Raw genomic sequence first — 19,197 nt, 5'->3', positions numbered from 1 at the left:
GTTAAACATCCAGACGGCCAGACACCAGCGGAACGGCTGAGTCACTCTCACTGCCCTGTTGTCGGAGGGAGAAGGTTGGAGGAGCTCCAGTGATTGTGAGGCGCAAACGTTGCTTGGTAGCCTCCCCGACTCCAGCAGCCGAAGAGAGAGTCCAGCTGAGGCCATTTCTGGAGAAAAAAAAACACAAAACGGTCAAGATTGTTAGAGAATAAGAACGCAGGTTTACGTGGGAGCGAACACTGTGTCCTATAGAACACTGAATATGCATAGGTAGTGCACCAGCCCAGTCTAGACAGGAAGCCATACGAAGGAGTGGGAGGTATATTAAAAGCACCAATTAGCAGAAGATTAAAGTCATCTTCGTTTATCTCGGAGGCCGTAGACACAACCGCGGTCCGCTCCCTTTCCCACAGGAGTAAACACAGGAAGATGCTGCTCGTTTACTCTGTGAACCAATCTGATATCTGTGCTGATTGGACCGAGTCGCCGTGAGAACGCAGTCAGCGGTGGCGCTGCTGAGATCCTGCTGTCAGACTTGGTTCAAGTTAAAGGCCCCGAAACACTGACGCCGACACCGAGTTCGATAATCCACACTCATCTGAGACAGGAAACATACTGTCGACCCTTTTGCTGTGAGGCATCCGCGCTAACCGCCGTTCCACCGCTACGTGACCTGAAGACCTCATCTAGAAATGCACAGAGACTTTTAATTGTAAATATGATTTTTTTTTTCCTGGGAGGCATACTTTAATACCATAATAACTATAATATCTTTGTCAAGCGATGAGCTGCATTTTGTTTTATTTGATCTGTTCAAAAACAATGTTGAAATCAGCGCAAACTTTCTCAACCCAACCTGAGAATGACTGCAGTTTTGTGAGTGGGTTTTGATCTGACGCCATCTTTTTTTCCTCCAAAACTAAAAGAGCATTTCGAAGGAAGTGGATTGTGAAGCTTGTGACCTGGTGTCAAATATAGCTTCCGAATTTCTGTAAAAAAAATAATTATTTTGATATCGACACTGCACACAGAATAGTAGAGAAACCGTTTTGGTTTTGTCACAGATGAAGAAGTTTTAAATTTGACTTGGCATCTACACTCAGGTCACAGATCGGTTTTCTCTCTGGTTTATTAGAACACTTCTAAATAGTCTTAAAGCAAATCACTGTGTCACTTCATTCAAATACTGGAGCCTCCTGACGGTTCATCTTCACGGCAGCAGCCTTTCGGGCCCAGTGACTGGACTAATTACTGCGAATTTCGCTCACGCACGCACGCACGTACGTACTTCCGGCCCAACTCCTTCAGACAGCAATCTCAATCTCTGCCTCACTCTCCTTCCTCCCTTCTCTTCTCTCTTTCTTTTATTCCAACCCACAGGAGACGTGATTTACTTGTGTCACGGACAAGGACATCTGCCTATTAGCAAGTGCCACTGAAGTAAGCATCCCTGTCCCCTCCTCCTGATTATACCCCCTCGTTCGTCCGCCTCCTTCTCCCGCTCCTCCTACTTCTCCTGCCTAACTCAGATTGGGGTCGCCAACCTTCATGGCGCGGAGCTGATGAATCATCGGAGGAAGTCACAGCGCATCGGGAGGAGGGATGCTGCCCGCCCAGGACACTTCCGTCCTCTTTCCCAAAATTGCCAGGGTAACCCGACATTGTCTGCTCTCTACTGTCACATCACTCTGTCGCACAAACAGTGGAATAAAGAAATAGAGGCAGAGGTGGAATATGAATGAAGGATGCGGTGGATGGAGGGGGGAGCGTGCGCTACTGTTAGATGAGCACCGTACCAAGGTGGAGTTCTCCATCGAGGCAATTAACCACGGCCAATGACAATCTGACTAATCCGTCCAAATCAGGGAAAATTAAATATTTAAATGTATCACAGGCAAAAAAAATTAAAAAGCAAATTTTGATTGGCAAACTGAAATGGAAGACGGCCCGCTAGGCTGTTTAAGAATATACAAATTTGATGTATTTTACTTACTTACAGTGGTTTAGAACGGCGTACGACGTAATACCTAAATTACTGATACAAGTTATCAAGTTGCAAAAACTTCAGTTACAAAACTTTTATTTTTATTATTTTTTTCCTCCCTCTGAGCCAGTGATCATTTTTGTCGTATATGGTGTACGTCATTATTCTGATTGGAAATGTGAATCATTTGACAGACAGAGAGTTTGTGGCCACATATGTTTACTGTATTTGTGTGCTAACAGGTGAAAGAGTTCAGGCTTGACTCGCGGCACGTCGGCACGCCTGCACAAAGTTTATTTGCTGATGTTATCTGCGAGCTGGAATCTGACTTCCCACAGAGCCAAGATGACCAGTGGAGAGAACATCTTCCTTTGTCGACCCCCTCCCGCCCCCCGCCCCACCTTATATTTTCCACTGCAGATGCTCATCCGTCTTTTCGTATAAAATCGTTGTTTAAATTCAGCCCATAGACTCTGGCTTACCCTCTGGCTTACGCTGAAGAATGCGAGGCTCCGATGCTCCTTTCCTGTTGTAAAGCTGCCAGATCCCCCCGTCCTTAAGCGTGACCCGTGTTTCTCCTTGATGAAGATATCAATGGACACAGCTGTACTGTCTGGACAGACGGCCACATCCTGCCAAACACAGTTACAGAGAGATGAATCACTCAATTACTTTATTCAACCTCCAGAGCTTCATTCACTTTAGCACACTTAGGAGAGGGAGAGAGAGAGAGAGAGAGACAGAGAGAGAGGGAGACGGCAGTGAATCCAGACACAATCAACACACTCAAACAGAACATGAGGTTGACCCTGTGACCCCGTGTTGTGGTCTAAGGGGAGTCTGGGCTGCATGGCGTGACACTGCACTGCGGGCCACACCTGGACACATCTGGAGCAGAGAGAGCAGAAGGCCTGTTCTGACCCCGGACCATCTGGAAGCAGCACACTTAGACTCAGGGAGCAGTTGCGTAAATAAGGCTCGCATACGCCCAGTACGCTCTACACGGCGAGTCCACGCACACACACACACACACACACGGCTATACCAAGAAGAACCTTTGAGTCCCGAAATCACAAACTCTGAGAGACTCCTCTGCACCTAGCCGCTGCCGTCACCATAAGTCGAAACGCTGCCCTGCGTATTTGATGCATAAAAGGCGACCTGTGTTTTATACAACTGTGGGATAAACACGAACAGGTGCTGCAGCTATAAACAGAAGCCTTTTCACCCTCGCAGAGGAGCTCGCGAACAAGTGCCAGACGAGACTTCCCAGATTAAAGCTTGGAATGTGGCCCTGCTTCAACCAATGACTGAATATGAGAAACAGACACAGACTTCAGGTCGCAAATATGAAGGCGCAGGAGCGGGACAGAAGCTGCGCAGCTGGTTCTAGAAACCATTCCTTCAGTGATGAAACTCAGGAGTATGTTCACATTAAATGGAACTTTTGAAATGTATGTGTTGAGCAAATTTATGGCAGAAATAATTAACGTTTTTTTACAGGAAGTGGAACCCAGGTTGCGGGCAGTGATGTGCAGTCAATGGAGGCGTGACAATTAAAATACAAACAGCGATGAGGAAGTAGGTCGATCTGACACGCTGGTATTAAAAAAATAAAAAAATAAACATAAGATGGACTGTCCAGGTATAGGGAAACTAAGGCCCGGGGGCCAGATGTGGCCCGTTCATCTTCGTAATCCGGCCCACCAAATTTGTCCAAATCATTAAATTGGGTTGTATACTTCTTTCCCTGCAGTACCCACGTTTGTCCCATAGATGGCGTAAAGAAGGCTTTTAGCTTTTTAGCATTTTAGCTTTTATGAGACAAAGACACTGGTATCAAAGACATGGTCCGGAATTCTACAAAGAAAGAATCCGCTGATAAAAACCACTGCTGCAGATGTTTTAAGACTTAAGAAAAAAGTTGGAAAAGTTGGACATTTTTATAAATACAGTACGTTTTTTTTCCCCTCTCCATACGTCTCAGAACTTTTGACTTCCTTTCTCACATTCCTCCAGTCAGTCGTGTGGTCTTGGTCCTGCTGCGTTGACTCCCACTCAAACCACATCCCAGAACTTGTCCATCATCCCTCTGCCTCTTTGACATGTTTACGTTCTTCCACCATACGTCCTCTCCTTCTCGCCCTTTATCTGTTCCTCACCCCACTGTCCACTATCTCGTACTGGAGTCCATCTGTAAAATCTCTCCCACCCACCCACCCACCCACTCTCATCCCACTATAAACTGTTTGCATGCGGTGCAATCGGTTGTCATGACCGTGGCCTTGGCCGAAGCTGCAGGTGTTCCTGTTTGTGTTGAACGTCGCATTCCTTATTTTTAGTCTGCAGTGGAGCAGGGCTCTGCCGCTCGTGGGCTGAGTGCGTCGGCCTGGTTTTGTTTGTTTATTTAGACAAGGAGCCAATCAGAAGGGCAGGTTTGGGTCAACGCGGAGGGCTAATTTCCTGTTATTACTGACCCCCCTCTCCCTCTGCCCTCCCCTCTTACACTTATACATGCAGCAACATATAATGAGCAACGTAAATACAAGCAGACATTACTACAGTGATCAACATACCCGTTCTGCAGGACGTCTGTGGAGCTGCAACTCAGACAGAACCGAATCTGCTGTTCTCACTGGACAGAAGAAATGTTTTTACAACGAAGTACCATGACCCCACAGTTGGGCAAATAAAGAAACCGCTGCCACTCTTAAGGCCTAGGTTCACACTGCCTCTTTAACCAATGCTTCTAAATCAGAGGCCTCAGCTTTCGACCTTCACACACCTGCAGCACGTTGCTTTAATTGCCACCTCCTACTTCTCCATGGATTCAAGAGAGGTTGGACCATCCAGACCTTAGTCCAAAATATCTGACTTGATGGACACCGTGTCTATCTTAACCGTGAATGACCAAGAAAAAAAACAAACAAAAAAAAACACAACATATAACACTTCTTGGCTTCATTTTGACTAGTGCTAGGTGTAACACTTGTCAAAATGAATCTGTTTTTTTAAATAGAGAATTATGCCCAGTCAGCTGACGTGCAGAGACTGAGGAAAGGCAACTTAATGGTGAAGCGTTGTCATCTATCGCACAGACAAATGCAGGATGGGGAAACTATCAGGTAATGGAATTATGGACCTCACTCAGATTACCTGATTTTAATAAGTGAAACCAAAAATCTAAAGAGACACGTGGCTTTACTTCACCAACGCTACACACACACACACTCTCTCTCTCACACACACATTGCCAACTTCTCCCTGCAGAAACAATGACTTCAGGATAAAGGAATGAAATCTTATCGCTGTACAAACTTGACCAGAAATTCCACGCCAGTGAATAAAAATTGTTTGTGTGGCACTGGTATTAGTCCGTGTGGGGTGTGTACTTAGTACCTAATGGAAACCATTTTTGGCAGTACTCTTCTGAAGACCAAAACCTGGTCCAAATGAGACACCAGGAACCGTCTCAGTCTCCAGGTGAAGTGAAGAGATAAAGATGTAAAACCTAACTGCTCCCAACTAGTTATTGATTAAAATATGGTCTGGCTGTAATAATCAATGTAAGTCAATGCAAATGTATCATTACTTTTAGGGTTGAATTGGAGTTTGGGTAAATCTTAAGATTATCGTACAGAGGGCTTCCTCAGTTTGCGACGTCCTCAGCCTTCGTGGTTACTCCCATTACTACACCTGCAGGAAAGCCATGTTGGCCTTCACCGGTTGTATTCCACACATTGAAACAATCTGACCATGTTTAAAAACAATAAGTCATTCAGACTCTGATACTGAACAGAATAAAGTCTGAAAGATGTTTTATTTTGAAAATGTAACGATCCTTCAACAATGGCACGCTGTTACTAGTCCGCAGTAACGGCTGATACCGATCGGTCCTTGGTACAAAAATGGTGCTTTATATAAAAATACAGTGGTCCCTCGTTTATCGCGGTAGCAAGGTCCCAAGGCCTGCCGTGAGAACTGAATTTACGCAAAGTAGTGACGCCATATTTATGCGCAGTAAAACGATGATGGTGACTTTTACTGCGCAGCCAGTGATTGATTTTACGTCTCTCCAGAGGGTGGCGCCATTTCTTGGGGCACCTCTTCCACGGTTTCCGAAGGTGTATCCGTAGTAGTAGCAGGAACCGGCTCTTGTTTGTGATTCTGCAAAAACATTGTGATCGTCAGATGCTTCCGCTGCTTCTTTTTCCAGTCGAAGAGTAGCTTGTAGGCAGTCACGACGTCGTTGATTTTGTTGCAAAATTGGACCGACCGAACCATATCGTCGTCCCACTCCTGTGACATCTCTTGCAGATCCAAATCCGGGATACAGTATATTTTATATATACAGTTTTCAAAAACCCGCAAAGTTGTGAATCCGCGAAAGATGAACCGCGAAATAGCGAGGGACTACTGTACTTGCATCCTATGAATACAGACCAAACAGGCTAAACTTTTAATCATGAAAACTCCAAACAGAAATACTCGCTGGGTATCGAACAGTTGATCTTTTTGCAGTAAGGCAGGAGCACTGACCTCCCTTCTGCTGTGTAACCCAAACAATTCAATCAGTTCTGCTTCTGTTCTGCAGCAGAGTACTCAGTAATAATAACTTTAAATGGTAGAACCTCTTTAAGGGGGAGTAGGTAGGACGACAATTTACTACAAACAAAAATGAAAAAGTATGAACAACAGGCAATTAATCAAGTTTCACGCTCGTACACTGAAGGCACCCAGAAAAATGTATCTTCATTACCGAGACTGAGTGAAGGTAAATGTAAGGTCGTCACAGAAACGACTCTCTGGCACTTCATGTTTATCATTCAGGCCACTTCCTGGTGAGACATCGATCCTGTCAAGTGTCTGAACATCAATCTTCACTTATTTGACGCCGTGGAGTTTTGTTCTCATGACTCACTGTGCTCCGTGATGTGCTCCTCTCAGGAAAATTAAATTTTGGAACACGACTGACAGACGAGGTCCTTAAGCACCATCGTTTCCATGTGTTCCCCAAACAACACTTGACATGTTAGTATTAGTCACTGTCGTCAAAGCAGGGTTCATTGCCGTATCCTGTCCTATCGCATTATATCGTATCGCATTGTTTCTCAAAGACTGGGTCGCGACCCTCAGTTGGGGCAAAAGAGATGGGTTTTTTTTTGGGTCGTCTTGCATCATGTTTCCCAGCAGTTTATGAATAATGTCTATTGACTTGGGTCGCAAAGTTTTGTGACTTAAAATATGGCTCTCCAGAAAAAAAGGTTTTTTCAAACACTGTCATATTGCATCGCATCGCATTGCATCGTATCATATCATATTAGATTCAAATCAACAGGCAAATGTTTTGTTTAATATTGTGAAATAGAGGTAAAAAAATGAAGGCATAGTTTTCACTTTGAATCACAGTTCTTGATGATATACCATATCTGGCCAGCAGGGGCACAAACACCTATCTCATACTTTCCAGTCTTTTTCCTTGTGGTAAACATTACCACTTAGACATCTTTTGATGGGAAATTACACCTATAGAAAATGCAAACAGAGGGTAATACCACTGCAGGTGAACACTGTCGATGATGAATGTTTTTTACGTTCTTTGCTGTGTCCCTAACTCAGCTCGATCGTGATGCGAATATAGCATAGCATAGACATATAGCCACCAAAACTGTCCTGCCGAACGACTTCAGTAAGATTAATACCACATACTTTACACTGTCCACATAAATATTCACAACGGCATATCCCCTGATCAAAGAGTCACACGCCGAGTTGTTGCAACTGTTCTGCTCAAAGTCAGAGCCATTAAAAAGTCAGAGCTATTAAGTCAATGTCAGAATCTGCACACTTGAATGTACGCGTGGCTCCATTTTGGTCTGTGTGTGACGGTGGCGGCGTGTCTGCCACTGTCGCTCTAATACAATTAACAACATTTAACACAGTTTTACAGTGATTTTTCGAAAGGTGTTTTGTGTCTATTTGAGGACAATTTGATCCTATAGACCAGGGGTGTCAAACTCATTTTCACATCAACAATACAGTTCCTGTTGAAGGGCCGGTTTTAAATGGAACACTGTATAGATCAGGGGTCCCCAAACCCTGGTTCGCTGACCAGTACCAGTCCATAGGTCATTTGGTACCAACTCGCAGTGGGACACAGTGAAACAATGAAAGATTCTAATTAACTTGATTCAAAAACCATTTACTTTCTTTATTTGGCGAGTATCTGGCAATATACCCACAACAATGGCTTGGCGGGCCGCATTTGGCCCCCGGGCCTTGAGTTCGACACGTATGCTATAGACCTTCATTGGCTACTTCTTAGGCTAGCTTCTAGGTACCTTCTTATTTAGCTTTTACTTAATATTGATATTTTAGGGATCATTCTACATGCCCGAGGTAAATGTATGCTCTTTTATATTACATTTATTAACTTCAAATTAATTTTTGGGCTACATAATTTGTTCCATTTTGACCAGGCTAACTGCTATTTTCATGGCTAAAATTAAAATAATTGCATTCTGTGTATCGTCTTATTTACTTTCAGTGTTTTAACCCTCTTCTTGGCTCGTCCTGGTCACCTTATTTTCTTGTTTATCATAGATTATATGAATCTTGAATCTTATTATTATTTATCATTGTTACTTGGATTGTTTTTATTTAAATGTATCAGCTGTTTTTTTTTTTTTTTTTTTTTTTTTTTTGGGTTTTTTTTACAGTTGTCATTTCCTGGTCATGAGATTTTCTGGAGTAATTTAAAACAACCCGAATTTCATAGTTTCTGCCTCATGCCGATGGCCGACCAGGGTGCAACCACAACACTGCTGAAACAGAGGCAGTTCAAGAGACCAGACACCTTCTTCTCTCACCCTCCTCCTCCTCTCCCGACGAGGCCTGCTCATTGTGGATGGACGCAGCGGTATGGAGGAGGGAATTCTGGGATGCAGAAAGGATGAATGGCTTGTTAAGAAGGCGGTGAGGTATTACTTTAAAAGTTTCTCTCCACCCCCGTCGGAAGCCGGTGGGACAGGCGGCCGACGGCTTTTCCAGAGGATGGGAAACCTGGAGGTTGGAAATGCTGCTCATTTGGAGAAGGCATGAAGTTGAGGCTGAGCTGAGGCCCTGACTGTGTGACGTGTGAACTCCGAATAGCCACACACATCTGTTCATTACACGGCCTGCCAGTGACTTTTGCTTCTTTTTTTTCTTTTTTTAAAGCTGGTTAACCCCAAACATACACTATTTTTACTCCCGACCTAAGTGGTTTTATAGGTTGGAAAGAATATTTCACAGATGGCATGTTTTTGTAAGGAGCAAAAATAAATGTGGTTTATAAAATAAACCGTAGTTCGTTCTCGGTGCTGAACAGCTGTCAAGTTCCAGTGGTTTCCCCACTTCCTCCAGTTTTGGAGCCAGACTCAAATGATCTGCCGCGGCCTCTCGTTTTTCACGTTTGTTGTCATGAAACAGCACTGGACACACTCCGTGACAGAGGTCTGTTTACCATCCAGGGATTATGTTGGACTTACAGTAACACTGTGTTAGGATTTCTACCATCTAGTTCAAGATCCGGATGTTGAAAATATACATATGTAGTTGAACGCTTTTCCAGCATTTGACCTCTTTACTCTTATGTTCAGTGAACGCAGATATATCTTGAATCGGACTGACCTGACCTTCAGACAAAGAACTTTATTGATAAAGGTGAGTTTGTACCTGTGTGTAAAGTCACTCCACACTGGGACAATTACTCAGCCGGAGGATGAATGAGGTCTGCGGACGAGGGTTTTGTGCGTTTGCGAGAGGGTGGACGGGAGTGAGCGAACGGACGGGGACAGAGAGGAGGAGCACCGGGACTCGGACAAGTGATTTTCCAGATGAGATCTAATATGTGAGACGATGCATCCTAAAGAGACATTTTCTCATGGGTCCAGTCCATGAATACAAATTCACCCTACCGCCCCCACAGGAAGGACAGATGCACCTTGCTTCAACCCGTAGTGGAGAGGCGCAGCCTGTATTTTATTTTCTCCCGTCCAATCACAAAACTCGAACCGTATGACTTCACGGCGGCTCCAGTGAGTCATCCATTCATACCTTTTATCTTGTAACTGAATCTGTGTGCTGCTGCTCAGTGTCACGAGGCCTCGTATTTATAATGACGGCGTGAGTGTCCGCGAGCATGTTGGCCGAAACGTGAAATGGTGCCACTGAGAAGCAGCAGGTGAGTGTGTCCAAAGGAGGGAACGTAAGGAAAATAGTAGTCGGCTCTGCTTAAGGGGCTCTGACCCCAAGAGGGGCACGGAGGAGGGTGGGGGGGGCGGGTGTGGGCGAGTGTGGGTGGGAATCAACAGGCAGTTATCGCTCATCTCCCGCTCTTTCTTTTTTTCCCTTCGTCGTTGCGTGTGTTGTTTGTTTACATGCGCATATAGGCATGCACACACGCCTATAAACATGTGAGTGCAAGATGAGAGAGGCAGAGAGAGAGAGAGAGAGGGCGAGGGGGAGAGAGAGTTAACGGCTCGTCAATGCACTGGGCCGGACTCTGTGACATCACTCTCTGGGAGGATCTAAGTGGTCAGCAGAGTCAATTAGACTTTAGCAGCTGTTCACTTTGTATGGCAAAGCAAAAAAAAAAAAAAGTCCAAAAAAGGTGTGTGTGTGTGTGTGTGTTATGCAAAGAGGGCGAGAAAGAGAGAGAAAGAGAGAGAGAGAGGGGAAATGGGAGGAGATACAAAAGGGAGGAACGGAGAGGAGAGGAAGGGAGAGAGTCATAGTAAGGAGGTTTATGAACAAAAGGGAGTTGTTGTCAGTGATACGGCACAGACAGACAGACAGACAGACAGACAGCACAGACGTACAGACAGAAGTCATCCCGCAGCAGGGCTGTGTTTGGAGCGAGCAGAGGTGGAAGTGCAGGTCGGCACAGAGAGGGAGTTTCCTAGAGGCAGAGGTCAGGCGGAGAGGAAGCCGGTGGATGTTTTGAAGAGTTTGCTTATCTGACACTGACAACAGGATGACAGACTGAGTGAGTGAGCGAGCAGTGAAGTGAGGGGAGGAAAACATGGACCCAGCAGCTCTATATAGGAGACACGGGAGAGACAGACAGATGCTGCCCTGAGACAGAGAGACACACAGGGGTGAGAAAAGGGAGAGACACCGGTAGAAACGGAGAAAAATAACAGAGAGGTTGTCCACTGTTGTCCACTCTGCCCAAAGGAGCGGGAGCGAGAGCCGAGGGATCCTAACACTGGAGCTCAAGGATAAACCATGGACTCTGCATACATCCCACCACACCTGGACGTGAGTACTGCATCTCTGAAAACACACACACACACACACGTCTGTCAGGCCACAAGCCACAGGAACTGTGCTGCTGCTGAAACCATTAGTCACCCCCGGGGGGAAATACACAAACACACGTACACGTACACACGCACACGAATTTGTAATCACCGCTGGCACACCGGCTTGCTCAATCCAAATCCTGAGCAGTAAGCAACTTGTCCAAGAATAATGTGCCCGTTATGAGTTCAAAGAGCATCACGTAATTCACCGGCACTCGCAACACTGGCTCTGAGGCTCGACACCGCAGCTTTAATGTGAAAAGCAGAGTTGTGTGTGTGTGTGTGTGTGTGTGTGTTTTGCTCCTGTAATTCACATCACTTCAGCTGTCAGACGCACGACCGGAGCAGCCTCGGAGCTCCTCAGACATCCTGAGTCCTGGATGTGTCAGTCTTTCCACCGACGCTCTGGCAGAGCCGGTCCTCGGCGGAGGCCTCCTGTTAACCACAATGCACTTGTGACAAACGAGGAGACCGGCGGGCATCCTCGAGCGGGCTGAGACATAAAAGTGTCAGAGAGCTGCTGCTGCTGCTACTGCTGCTGCTGCTCAGATCAGGTGCAAACGGGAGAAAAAAGTCCAAAACTTGCTGTGCGGTGTTTGGCCACTTTTAGGAGTTAGATTTAACGTAAATGACTGGATATCGATTTCAAGACGTGCTAATAGGTCAGGCTGAGGTTGAAGGTTCAACTCCGCGATCTCAGATAATCCGACTCAGTTACATTTTGACAGAGTGCACCAATAAACACAACTGTGTGTGTTTACGTCCAAGTCCATCTCCCAGCGCCACCTTAGCATCTGGCTGCGCATACGTGTTACGCTTCTCTCTTTCCTCCCCTGTAAGCATGTTTAAACCTCGTACGGTCCCTAACCTCTGCGGTCGTTAGCCAGCTAATCGCTCCAGCTGGGATGAATTCAAGCGCTGCTGCAGCCGTCACCTGTAATATTGTTCTAATGATTTCATCTGTTGAGCTTCAGAAAGCTAAAGTACGACCGGACTCAAACCAATTTTCACCTCCACTCACCGTCGAATCCGGAGCGGTGCAACAACGACTTGTTAAAACACGGGAAGTCTCTCTCTCTCAGACATAACCTCACGGATAATTACACGGGCTGAATTAGTTAAGTCTTTTAATGGTACGGCACAGGAGCTGCTGTGTGAACACAGCGGCGGCGGCGGACACAGCAGGTGTGTGTGTGTGTCTGTGTGTGTGTGTGTGAGGCTTTCTAAAATGACATATTTTCAGGCGTATGAAGCTCAGAAGCTCAGAAAAAACAAAAAAAAAGTCAACCCTGTGGCGTGTATCATGTTCTGAAAGAGTGAAATAGCAGCATCGAAAAAAAAAAGTGAGCTGGAAGAACGGGAGGGAGGGAGGGAGGAAAGGAGAGAGGGAGTGAAATCAGGGAGAGTGACCGGAGGAATTCTGTAAAAAAGAAACAGGGGAAGAACAACAGGAAGGGAAAGTTGAGGGACCAGGCATAACATGAAGACAGTGGCGGTGGATAAATCAGCCGGCCGCGGTGACACTCCGGCCCTCTGCCCCTACACCCCCCCGGCACCAGTCGGCCGCACTCTTCCGCAAAAACACCATTCATTTTAGGCATAGGAAAGAGAAGGAACGTCCATGGAGGAAGAAAGGGGAAAAGGGGAGAGAGATAGAGAGTTGGAGGAACGGGAAGGTGATGCATGGCACTGTAGCACGAAAACAGAGCGAACGACAACAAGTGAGGACAGAGCGGAAGGTCAAAGGTCAATGAGTGCCAGAAGGAAGGAGGAAGGGGGGGGGGCGTGAGGGGTGTTGGAAATGAACAGATAAAACCAGAGACACACGACTAAAGACGTCGGAGGTCAGAGGTTGCCATGTCTGTAACACAACAGGGTCACGCTGCCGTCTGCGAAGGAGGAACGCTCGCATACAGTGTGTCCACAAGGAGGCCGAGCTGCATGTGCGCACATATTTAGGGTGACTCCACCCTAATTCCCAGCCTTTTATTGGTCTATTGTTGTGGCAGATTCATATCAGCAATGAAAGAAGAAAACAAACTTTGAGGAAGAAGGCAGAGTGTGAAATAATAAGTGACAGAAATAGCTTGTTTTACTGTAACAAGATTCATTTACTCACCTCCAGGTGGTGCTATGAAAGTTCTGGCATAACAATATTATTTATATAAATCCAAAGCCATGACAACAGGAAGTACAAGCCCAATTAGGTTTGGAATGGTGGTCCAGGGGTTTACTGGGAAGGACAGTATATTTTAAAATAATGTGAAAACAATTTAGAAACTTTATTCTACATTTGCTTAAAAATGTGTAAAATATGTTACAAAGGGGCTCTTATTTTCCCACTAGGATTAGCAAGACTCCTTCAGTTTGGCTAAGCTAACGCGGCTAACCACCACTTCCACCCTCACTCTCCTTGCTTCTTCTTCATCTTTTGGTTTTAAAAGCAGTTCTGAACTATTTTATTGGCATTACTGCCATCTACGGACAGTTTAATATATTCGCATAATAAATAAATATTTTGAAAAAAAAAAAAGATTTCCTAAACCCTCTACTATAAACATTAGACTAAATTCTTTGACCACAGCCTGAGAACACACGACAGGGTGTGTGACCACATAGTTGTGTGAACCTTTGAACCTCACGGGCGCCCGGGTGATTTTTTTTTTTCATACGAGGAAAGTACAGGATCCACGAGGTGTTGTTCTCCTCAATCTGCTTTACGAGCCTGCTCGGTATGGGAGAGGCTGTCCAGCACAACGGTGTCTAATCTGTAATTGTCCTGCGCTGTGTTGCCTCAGGTAAAACAGCCCTGGGTGGGGTGGATCGAGTTTAATGGATACCTAACAGCAATCCCACGCTTGCAAGTGGCTTATTTTCCCAGGGCTGCACTTTGAACCGCATACCATGATCCACACACATACACAGAAATACACACGCAGGAAAATATACCCACCCACACACACACACCTTCACCCCCCCTGACCTGCTTTTAACCCTTTTTGTGGCAGTGCGATGAGATTAGCGGTCATTACAGTGTCATTATGTGTTTTAAACACCTCTCTTATCTCCATGCACAGCACCTAATCAATCCTCCGTCCCTTCCAGAGATGAGATAAGACGATTCAGGACAGAGATAAGACACGGGTTGCGCACTGCTTGCATTATCGCAAGTTCATTTCCACCTGTTTAGTCATCCAACGGCCATATTTTTTTTTTTTGGTTTTTTTACAACGTAAATTTGTTTGCGGAGGATTCGCACAAATAAAGTTCTCTAACTCCGGACCAAAGGTCAACAGGTTTACGCCTTTTACTTTGACCTTTTTACACCTCAGCCTCGTCAAGGTGGGAGGGTCTGAGCTTCACTGGTTGCTAATTACTAGCTCAGCGTTGAGCAGCTGCACTACAGAGGTGTAGGATGTGAGCCGGGTCACAGAGGTAATGGTGTGACCCTTGCAGGTGGCAAAGTTCCCGCACCGGGAAGAAGGGTGACGGGAGATGAGACAACCACTGAGTTGGTTTTCTGTCAGGACAGAAATGTTAGTAACCACAGCTGGTTTTGACATTTTCAGAGTTGTAACTGTTGGTGAATCCATAACAAAACACAAGTGAACAGGCCTGACGAGTCGATCCAAGAGCTCTAAACTCTTACTAGTCTCTTACTAGAGTATTAAGAGGCCGAAGTTCTATCACGAATTAGTCGAGTACAACCGAGTTGTTGGCAGGATGACATCATCTCTGCATGCATAATGGAGTCTGTTTAAAGCACTGACTGTAAATAAGAAATGGAGAGTGACCTTCCTGCTTCCTCTCTTGTACATTTTAATTAACGGATGAATGGCTTTTACAAATGAATGTTGTGGAACTGAGAGTTTGACTGTACATATTTGTTTACTTGAAAAGATCCAAGACGACGCCTACTTTGGACAACTCGCGTTCACTCAAAGAAACACATTGGTGCAGTGTTAACACTTACATACTGTACATAAATACATTTGACAAACTGCACTTGAATTGTAGGGTGTCCAGTAAAGTCCCAGTCTTAGCAGCACGGCGGTGTCAATCAAAAAATAGTTTTCTCTCCAGTGAAGTAAAGTGCAGCCCATATTAAACACATATTATATATGTATATATATTTTGTCAAAACTCACTTGAAATACACTGTGACGTAGAGCAGAGAGAACCTTTGTCAGGTGACCTGATACTTCGACTCCATAACATGTCAGTGTTAGTCCACAGATTTTGATTAATGTCGCGTGTCTGTCTCGGACTGCGTTGATCTCTTTCGCATGTGACGGCACAGTATGATTAAAAGTACACATAGAGGCGGTTTAATTACTCCTGCTCAGGCGTCCTGGGAGATATACGAGTCTTGGGGGTCAAATGTTAGCCATAAATTAGCAAAAAACGAGAGCGACAAAAGTACTACTGCCAGCAGTATCAAGCAAACAACTTCAGCGGAAGATTTCTTGAACATATGCCACATGAATGCTGAGAACTAATGAGAAACTAGTGTGTCCAGGAAGGAGAAGACATGAGCATGATATACAGAGTCCTGCAGCATCTTGTAGGAACTATGTCTTTAGCAGATTCCTTAAAAGATCCTTTATCATATTTCCTTTACGTCATGAGATTGTACCAACGCACCAATCAAGTGTTTCAAGCTATTGATGCAGGTGACATCATCCTTGTTTTCTTCTTCTTTCTTTCCTCCTTCCCGCCACCAGGTCCACCATGTTCCCTGCTAACCTCCTGCTCCTCATGGTCCTGCTGCTACCTCAAGCCTCGTCTGGTCGCCAAGGTGGAGACACCAGCAAGATCGACCATGGCAGGGTGTCCTCTGTGTCTTCCTCTGTGCCACAGCCAAACACTGCCAGCTCCCTCCTGGAGCCCAGTCTGGCTCACACCATCCAAAGTCTCCTGCTGACCCGACTGGGCCTGCAGTCACAGCCTGACCCGCGGTCTGGGGTTCCGGTGCCGCAGTACCTCCTGGATCTCTACCGCTTCCACCAGGAACAGTACCATCTATTGGAGGATCCTTCGTTCAGCTTCCCCAGCCAGCACATCCAGCAGGCCAACACTGTCCGCAGCTTCCACCACAGCGGTAAGCTTGACTATTCACATGGGGTTTGAACCCTACCCTTTATGAGATACACCTAATGAAAAAAGCAGCAGGATTGACGTGACTCCAGGCTTTACAATCAAAACATTACAATCCGCACCTGACAGATAAGATGGGACGGGGGGTAAAGAGGAGCTGTCACGGCCGTAGGCGTTCCCGTCACGTGTCATTTTTGAGCCATTGTTCACTTCGGTGTGAGTCATTTGCCACAATCACTCCTTCCCATCACTGCTCTGGCAGTAGAACCAGTCAATAAAACAGCAGACAGCTGCTGACAACAGCGCAACTTGGCTTCGACAACTACCACTTAGCGGCTCTTTAGCCACAAACTAGGTGGAGAAACGAAAGGGGGTTGGGACGGGGTGCGCACATCTTTGCCTTTGCTCCTGTCTGTTCTCAGCTCTACCGTAATTATGCTAATAGCCTTTTTTACACGGTATTATTTTCCACTAAAACAAATGTCAACTTTGGAAAAGCCTTGATCGCTACATTCATAAAACAAGCGAATAACGCACACTTTTAAAAGTGCAGGTTAGTAAAGTTAGCAACAAAAGCTAACGGTTGAATGCATGCTGATGTCAGCGTGCAGTGTTCCCCGACCAACTTATCTCTGGTCTCCGGTCATACTCTCCTTATCAGTAGCTTGGAAATCAGTTGAAAACACCTGCATGACTAAAGTGTTTGTTAAGCCTCGTGGATGTCGTCAGGAAAACCTGTCTAATCATTGTTGGGCAACCACGAATACTACTGCAGGACTCCACTACCAATAAAAGGTCCATTCTCTTTATTGCTATGGTCTATTGGTGGGAATTTGAGAGGTGAAACAGTGCCATTAGGTACACATCTGCTGATTGGTCAAATTGAGTGAGTTGATTCGGATGCAGTAAAACAGGGTTGTCAAACTCAAATTCACAGTGGGCCAAAATTAAAAACTGGGACGAAGTCTCGGGCCAAACTTAATATTTATTGAGAAAACAAAACTTTAGTTTTGCGTAAACACTGAATCCGGAACATTATAAACACATGAGAAATTAAATTGAATTAGTGTCTTATTTAAAAATTAAATAAAACACGCATCAGTAGTATACATTTCTTATTATGTCTCTTTGTCTGTAGTCTTTCGAGTTCCTACAAAAAAAAAAGGTATGCGCTATAACATAGTGCATACACCGCTAATACTAGCAATTCTGCAGTGTATAGGGGCTATATACTGGAGGGCCAACTCTAGTACATATTTGATATGGTCTTGCGGGCCAAATATAATCACACTGCGGGCCAGATTTGGCCCCCGGGCCTGAGTTTGACACATGCAATAAAAGGTCAAAGACGATGTAGCATGTTCCAACAGAAGGAAACCAACAGGCCAAAACTATGATAAAGACAAAGTGATCTGAGGTCATTTGCAGGCTGTATTAGCAGAGTGAAGACGTTAGAGTTTCAGTGTCTAAGAATGCATTTTCTATTTTCTATTTTTTAACTGACAGTTGTTACACATTTGCCTTAGGACGATGGATTATTTCTGTTTTTGCGCTTTTTCAAAACAGATACCACTCACAGACGTCTCCCCCGTTGAGTGCACGATGCTTACATCTCCAGCACGCTGACCTCATCGTTCCTGTTTTCTCTCTTTATCTTCCTCTCAGATCACCTTGGAGACCGTCACAAACAAGAAGACCACAGCAGGGTGCACATTACCTTCAACATTTCCTCCATCCCTCAGGATGAGAAAGTGCTGTCTGCTGAGCTTCGCCTCCTCCGCAGTGACCGAGCCGCCGTTGGCTCTGGGCCCCACAGTATTAACCTGTACCTCTCTGAGCACCCGGACGAGTCAGAGCCCGCCCTGCTGGAGACGAGGCTGCTCACCTCTGGCCCCAACACTCGTAAAGCAGGCGGTTCTTGGGAGGCTTTCAGCTTAAGCTCGGAGCTCCTCCATCAGGCTCTTGACAGAAGTGGGAGCTTGGGTTTCCTGCTGGAGATTAGACCGGTGAACAGCACCTCCTCGCTCCTGCAGCAGAGCCTGGCCTCCGCCATCAGTGACCGGCAGAATCGCAAACAGGGCCACCTGAGGGTCTGCAGGTCTCTGGATCAGGACGAGCACAGCTGGGCGCAGGAGAGGCCACTCTTGGTGACGTACAGTCATGACGGTCGCGGAGAGCCTTTGGTCAAACACGGAAGGCGGGGCCAGAGTGGTGGTCAGAGAACGAGGGGCAGAAAGGGGTCAAAAGAGAGAAGCAGAAGCAGCAGGGGCCGTAACAAGGGCCAAACCTGGATGAAGGCCAAAAAAACTGTTTATACAGCACCGGGCTGGGCAGGCGATAAAGGTGGAGTGAGCTGGAGTGACACGGGAAGGGTGAAAAGAAACGGCGGGCGAGCTGCGAAACTTAAACGCCTCTCCCGCAACAGGTGCCGCCGTCATCCTTTATATGTGGACTTCAACGACGTGGGCTGGCACAAGTGGATCATAGCGCCCAGCGGTTACGAGGCCTTCTTCTGTTTGGGAGAGTGTCGCTTCCCTCTGGCCGACCACATGAACTCCTCCAGCCACGCCATGGTTCAAACTCTGGTGAACTCCGTTAACGGAGCAGTCCCTCGGGCCTGCTGCGTCCCCACCTCCCTCAGCCCTATCGCCCTCCTCTATCTGGACCCTCAAGACCGAGTGGTGCTGAAGAACTACCAGGACATGGTGGTGGAGGGCTGCGGCTGCCGGTAGGGCGCCCTCTACTGGAGGGTGTCGTTGAAGGGGAAAG

At 46.1% G+C, this 19,197-nt stretch overlaps 1 protein-coding gene and 1 long non-coding RNA gene across 2 annotated transcripts; one reads left to right on the top strand and one right to left on the bottom strand.

Annotated features, from left to right (window-relative positions):
- Positions 1 to 12: 12 nt before the first annotated feature.
- LOC112486945 (uncharacterized) lies at positions 13 to 5,756 on the bottom strand. The gene is made up of 3 exons (XR_003049560.1): positions 4,561 to 5,756; positions 2,467 to 2,616; positions 13 to 167 (listed from the first exon to the last, which is right to left on the bottom strand). It is a non-coding gene; the product is annotated as an uncharacterized LOC112486945 (long non-coding RNA).
- A 4,935-nt stretch (positions 5,757 to 10,691) lies between these two features.
- On the top strand, positions 10,692 to 19,191 carry bmp16 (bone morphogenetic protein 16). Its single transcript, XM_025055079.1, has 3 exons — positions 10,692 to 11,287; positions 16,056 to 16,432; positions 18,094 to 19,191. Exons 2-3 carry the CDS (start codon positions 16,063 to 16,065, stop codon positions 19,158 to 19,160), a joined length of 1,437 nt encoding a protein of 478 aa, XP_024910847.1. The 5' UTR covers positions 10,692 to 11,287; positions 16,056 to 16,062; the 3' UTR covers positions 19,161 to 19,191.
- Positions 19,192 to 19,197: the final 6 nt, after the last annotated feature.

This window comes from Cynoglossus semilaevis, chromosome 4 (genome assembly GCF_000523025.1).
Source record: "Cynoglossus semilaevis isolate Cse_v1.0 chromosome 4, Cse_v1.0, whole genome shotgun sequence".
Classification (NCBI taxonomy): Eukaryota; Metazoa; Chordata; class Actinopteri; order Pleuronectiformes; family Cynoglossidae; genus Cynoglossus; species Cynoglossus semilaevis.
This window is presented reverse-complemented; position numbering and strand designations above follow the sequence as displayed.